General features: G+C 37.0%; 1 protein-coding gene across 1 annotated transcript; it reads right to left on the bottom strand.

Annotated features, from left to right (window-relative positions):
• Window positions 1-1756: 1756 nt before the first annotated feature.
• LOC120165206 lies at window positions 1757-2311 on the bottom strand. Its single transcript, XM_039174774.1, has one exon. It carries the CDS (start codon window positions 2309-2311, stop codon window positions 1757-1759), a length of 555 nt encoding a protein of 184 aa, XP_039030705.1.
• Between the last annotated feature and the right edge of the window lie 4152 nt (window positions 2312-6463).

Below are 6463 nucleotides of genomic sequence, written 5' to 3'. Positions count from 1 at the left end.
TTTACTCATTTATTAAGCACATTTATACTCCATTTTTACTAAATACACACTTTTTCTTTTTATTATGTTGCTATGAAGGGAGTCAACCCATCACACCTACTATCCCACACTCTAAGTGAAAGAGAGCATACTTTCCTCCGCAAGCTAGTCAGGTAGAGTCATCCTGTGACTGATTTCATTCACTCGCACGCACATGGTTGTCATTTATTAAAGAGAATTCCAGGCAATGCCACAACAAAGAGGAGTGTTCCTTTACAGCTATGCCGAAGCATTTATTCACGATTAAACAAAATTCAGACATAAGGGAATTCTTTAAAGATTTATCAATTAAGCACAATGCCATATTTTAATGCCAAGGCTAATTAAAGTTCTTTCATAAAAACTTCCTAAGCTCCTTAAGTATAGAGAACATACAAATCGTGTAAAACTAATTCACAAAGCATCAAGCCCTAAAGTCAATTCTATCATTCTCAATAGCCATTTACATCTAATTTCTAACCTAAAAAGTGCATCATCATCGGGTATCATCAAAACATTTTGTCTAACTATCCTATCATTTATTGATGACATGGTATAATATTATGCTAATACTATCATGCATATGTTCTACGAAGAACACTACCTCCCCCTAACTTGATAGAAGTATTGTCCTCAATGATTAAGAGAACTAATTAATTAATAAAATAAAATGCAATTTTATGTTATGCAAAAATGAATGCAAAATGAATGTAGAATGAGTGCAAAATGAAGTACCTCAATTTTTATGGTGGTAACAGTGTTGCAGTAGTGGTGCTGGAAGCTCCACACTTTGTTCCCTTTCGTAGTGGCGTGGGACTGGAATATGAAGATGTTGAGTAATAGTGGGTGATATTGACACCCCTCGTTGAAGTCTTAATACGACAACTGGTTCGACGTGCGGAAGGAGGTTCTAATGCTTCAACAAGACTGAGGGTTGCATGAGGCGGCTCAACAGGAGAATTAGGAGTAGGGGACTAGGGTACAAGATCTGGGACGAACTCAGCAGCGGTTGGGTCTATATCATTGGCCTCAGAAGATGTCTTGTAAACTTTCGCCGTTTGTGTGGCTCGACAATGTCTATGACGTCTGATCCAAAACCACCATCCTACTCCTTAGTAAAAATGAACCCCAACTCAAAAAAATGTTTTCGATTCTTGAAATTTTGACACCTCTCCTTCACCACATCATCGACAAATTACTGAGAAAGAGCAGCGTCAGCTCTTGAGGGTTGCGTTTGTACCATTTTTTCACTGTTTTGAGAGTGAAAAGAAGAAAAATCTGAGAGCTTTGTTTTGCTACAATGTCATCAGTTATGGAGGGAAAGGAGAGAAGAAGAAGATTAAAATGAAAAGTTAAGGAAATAATGAAGGAGAGAGAGTGAGTGGACGATTGAAAAGGAGTTAGTGGATGGGGTAAAATGGGTAGGTGAAAAAGTAAACTGTAAATATTAAATAAAGGGTGAAAAGACAATTAAAAAAATGGAAATAAATAAAATAAGGGAATAAAGTGTAAAAAGAATATTTCCCTCATCAATTTTGTATTTTCTTCATTTGGTAACCGCTAAATCGTACAAGCATGTGTATCGGTGGGTCCCTACAATACAAAACAAATTGTAATTACCTATGAATAATAAAAATGATAAAAATAAAAATAAAAATAACAATAAATTCTTTATTTATGTACAATAAGCAAAATCCAATGTCGTGGCGTTGAAATTTTGTTCACGGGGCAGGCACACTCAGACGTCATGCAGGTAAAGCACCGACTTGTCGCTTAAAGGTGGAGCTCCATTGTAAATTTTCAGGCGCTCACCATTGACCATAAAGATTGTCCTATCATCTACATTTTTTATATCAACTGCTCCATGATGATAGACGTGATGCACCTCAAATGGTTCTGACCATCTAGATTTGAGCTTTTCAGGGAAGAACTTAAGCCTTGAATTGTAAAGTAACACATGTTGGCCAACATGAAAATGTTGTGGTATCAGATTTTGGTCATGCCACTTTTTAGTATTTTCCTTGTATAGCTTGGTATTCTCATATGCTTGTGCCTTAAACTTTTCCATCTCATTAAGCTCAAATAATCTTTGTTCCCCAACTAACCGAGCATTGAAATTCAGCCTCTTAATGGCCCAATACGCCTTGTGTTCTAGCTCAATAGGGAGGTGGCAAGCCTTTTCATACACTAATTTGAAGGGTGACATGCCTAGATGAGTCTTAAAAGATGTTCTATATACCCAAAGTGTCTCATCTAACTTTGGTGACCAATCTGTCCGCCTCAAATTCACCATTGTTTTTCTAAAATTTGCTTTATCTCATGATTATATATTTCAACTTGGCCATTCGTCTGTGGATGATATGCTATGGTAATCTTGTGTTGGACTCTATATCTCCTCAATGCCTTGGCAACCAACTTGTTGTCAAAATGGATTCCCTCGTTGTTAATGATGGCTCGAGACACTCCAAACTGAGTGAAGTTATTATTGTGCAAAAACTTAAACACGATTTTGGAATCATTCCAGAATGCCTTGCAGTGACATTTCATGTCGTCTGGATATGTTCCCAGTTCGTTGGCATCGATCACAGGACTTGTAAAATGCTTGAGCATCTTTGAACAATGTTGGCTAATAAAATCTTGGCTACATAACCTTGGAAACGGTCTTTGCTCCTTCAAAATGGCCTCAACTTGGGGTCGTGTGACAATGGTATAGGATGTATTATTGCTCCTCTTCAGGTACACACCTTCTAATGATTTGGTATGCTCAATGCTTGAATAAATATGGCTCCTCCCAAAAGTGGAACATTACATTGTGCTTGAACTTTTTTCCCTGACTGTTCAATTCGAAAGGTTGTATACTGCTAACAAGAAAATTAACAAGATTAACATACCATGGGAGTGCAGTGGTATATAAGATTTTCTCATCAGGGAATACCTCTTGAATATCCACAATGTCATGGCATCCATAATTGTTTTCTAGCATAGATAAATGATTATAAACTTGATTCTCAGTACCTTTTCTATTTACAACCTCTAAGTCAAATTCTTGCAAAAGTAAGATCCACCTAATAAGTCTAGGCTTGGCATCCTTTTTGTTCACTAACTATTTAATAGTTGGGTGATCAGTGTGAACAATAACCTTAGTGCCTATTAGGTATGGTCTAAATTTATCAAATGCAAATACTACAATAAGTCATTCTTTCTCATTGGTTGTGTAATTTATTTGTGCCTCATTCAAGGTACGACTACCATAATATATAACATGAAAAATTTTACCTTGGCATTACCCCAGAACAACTCATATAGCATAATCGCTTGCATCACACATTAAATCAAATGGTAATGTCCAGTCGGGAGGAACTACAATCGGTGCTGAGACCAAACATTGCTTCAGCTCAGTTAATGCGCCTAGGCAAAACTCGTCGATCACAAAGGGTTGGTTTTGTTGAAGCAAGGTACATAAGGGCTTAGAGATTTTGGAGAATTCCTAGATGAATCTTCTATAAAAGCTAACGTATCCAACAAAACTTCTTATGCCCTTGGCAGAGGTAGGTGGCGACAAATTTTCAATCACTTCAATCTTAGCTTTATCCACCTCAATGCCCTTGTGAGATATCTTGTGCCCTAATACAATGCCCTCAGTCACCATGCAGTGACATTTCTCTCAGGTCAAAACTAGATCAGTCTCCTCGCATCTTTAAGAACTTTTTCCAAATTGCCAAGGCATCACTTAAAATCATCTCCAGAAACAAAAAAAATCATCCATGAATATATCAAGGAAGTCTTTATCTATATCAGAAAAGATGGCTTGCATGCAATGCTGAAAAGTTATCGGGGCATTATAGTGTCCAAAAGGCATCATTCTAAAGGCAAAAGTGCCATAGGGACAAGTTAATGTGGTCTTCTCCTGGTCCTTTGGTGCGATGGCAACTTGATTCAACTCAAAATACACATCTAAGAAGCAGTAAAATACTTTGCCTTCCAATCAATTCGGTATTTGATCGATGACGGGTAGAGGAAAATGGTCATTCTTTGTAGCTTTGTTGAGCTTACGATAATCAATACATATCCTCAAACTAGTGATAGTGCACGTATAGAATAACTCATTATCTTCATTGGTCACCACAATCGTGCCACCTTTCTTGGGCACACATTAGACATGGCTCACCCATGAGCTATTAGATATGGGGTAAATCACTTTAACATATAGCCATTTAAGTATTTCTTTCATCACCACTTTCTTCATTACTGGGTTGAGTCTTCGTTGTGGTTCTATCAAGTTGCCATGACATTCTTCTAGTAGGATCTTATGCATGCAAATCATGGGACTAATTCCCTTTAAATTAACCATAGTCCATCCAAGTTTTTTTTATGCTGTGATAAAACCCTTAACAAACTTTTCTCTTGGTTAGTAGTAAGGCTAGAAGAAATAATCAAATGAAAGGTTTTATCACTACCCAAGTAAATATATTTCAGATGCTTTGGAAAAGGCTTTAGCTTAGGGTAGGTGCATGCAATAACGATGGCTTAGGAGGAATAAATTCATCAAAATTAAAGGGTTCAAAGTTCATACCTGATCTAGCTAGTAGTAAGCTAGATTGCTCTACCCCAGCAGGTAATTTTTCATGCTCCTATATGTTTTCATCGTCAAGAGGCCATTCATAGTATGCTAGCTGAATGAAATTGCTTTGAAAATGTTGTTTAGTTTCTTCTTCAATAAATGAGTTCATTTCAAAAATGCCTTGGCATTTTTCAGAATCATCAACATACTTGAGAGTACGAAAAATATTGACAGTCACACACTGGTCGACCACTCTCATGGTAAGTTCACCTTTTTCACAATCAATCAGAATTCAACCAGTGGCTAGGAAATGCCTACCCAAGATGATGGGCACCTTGGCATCAACTTCAAAATTAAGGATAAGGAAGTCGATTGGGAATACAAATTTATCCACCTTCACTATGACATCCTTGACTCTTCCTTCAGATCTAACATGGGATCAGTCGACAAGTTGTAAAATCACAGAGGTGGGTCTGGCATTTCCCATATCAAGCTTCAAGAATATAGATTTTGGCATTAAGTTCACACTTGAACCAAAATCGTATAGTGTCTTTCTGACGAAAATAGCTCTTGTGGAACATGGAATAATGGAGCTTCCCATATCATTTTGCTTTGGCAGCAACTTGCTCAACGCGAAACAATATTCTTTTTCCATGGTAACTGTCTCGTACTTCTCAACTTTCCTCTTCTTGGTGCAAATTTCCTTAGGAAATTTTGTATAAGTTGGCATTTGTTCAATGTCTTCCAAGAGAGGTATATTAATGTGGAGCTGATCAAGAATGTCCACAAACCTTTTGAATTCAACTTCATCATCGTGCTTCTTCAATATTTGCGGGAAGGGTGGTGGGGGTCTAACTTCCTCAACTACGGGAGTAGGAATTATTTTCTGCCTTGGCATTAGAATTTAGTGCTTCGTCAAGTGCTTCGTCAGGTTCACTAGTAGAACCCTTCTCTTTGTCATTCTCGATAATGATATCATCATGTAATTCAATTTCAACTTGTTCGAAAATGGGGGTTGAATCATCATATTATTCTCCCCCAACCATGACTTATTGGTTAATCTTCGTTCCACTCTGAAGAGTCAATACATTTCATTGTTCTTTTCAATATGACCAACTTGACCTTCTAAAGCTATCAGAGATAAGCTATGACTTTGAAGTAAGGAACCTTGACTATGAAGCAAAGCTCCTTGATTCTTAATTGAAGTAGAATGGTCTTGCAATATTGTCTTCATGGTAGATATGGAATCTTGAATTGTGGCCTCCAATGAACTTTTGTTTGCTGAAGACGAGGCTCCCTTGTTAGCATTATGTCATGGCACCGTGTTTTGGTATCCTTGATATTCAGTATAATTTTGTTGATGAGTAGGTTGACTAGCATTAGGGGCTCTTTGATTACCCCATGAGAAGTTAGGGTGTTGGTGACATCCTGCATTATAGGTGTTAGAATAGAGATTGTTATTGGTACGATTAAAATTACCTACAAAGTTGATGGACTCATGATTAGCCAAGCATTCACTCTAATGATGATTACCTTGGCATAACAAATATGTCGAATTAATTACTTTTACTTCCTTTACCTCAATTGAATGTTGTAAATTTTTTAAAATATTAGTGATAGTTGAGAGTTGAGCGGTCATAGTGTCCTTGATATCTAACTTAAATGCTCTAGGTTCTTTTCTCCCAATTCTAAGCCTTGAACGAAATTGATAGTCATTGTTGGCAATTCTATCCAAAATATCAAATGCCTCAGTAGGTGATTTATCAAGCAATGTTCCATTTTCTAAGACATCGAACATCATAATTATGGGTGCATTTACTCTATTATAAAACATAACTACTTGAGTTCAATCTTGAAAACCATTATTAGAACATTTACGAAGCA

Source organism: Hibiscus syriacus, unplaced genomic scaffold (assembly GCF_006381635.1).
Source record: "Hibiscus syriacus cultivar Baekdansim isolate YM2019G1 unplaced genomic scaffold, ASM638163v2 tig00111582_pilon, whole genome shotgun sequence".
NCBI classification, from domain to species: Eukaryota; Viridiplantae; Streptophyta; class Magnoliopsida; order Malvales; family Malvaceae; genus Hibiscus; species Hibiscus syriacus.
The sequence above is the reverse complement of the archived record's forward strand: the minus strand, read 5'-3'. Positions and strand labels throughout refer to the sequence as shown.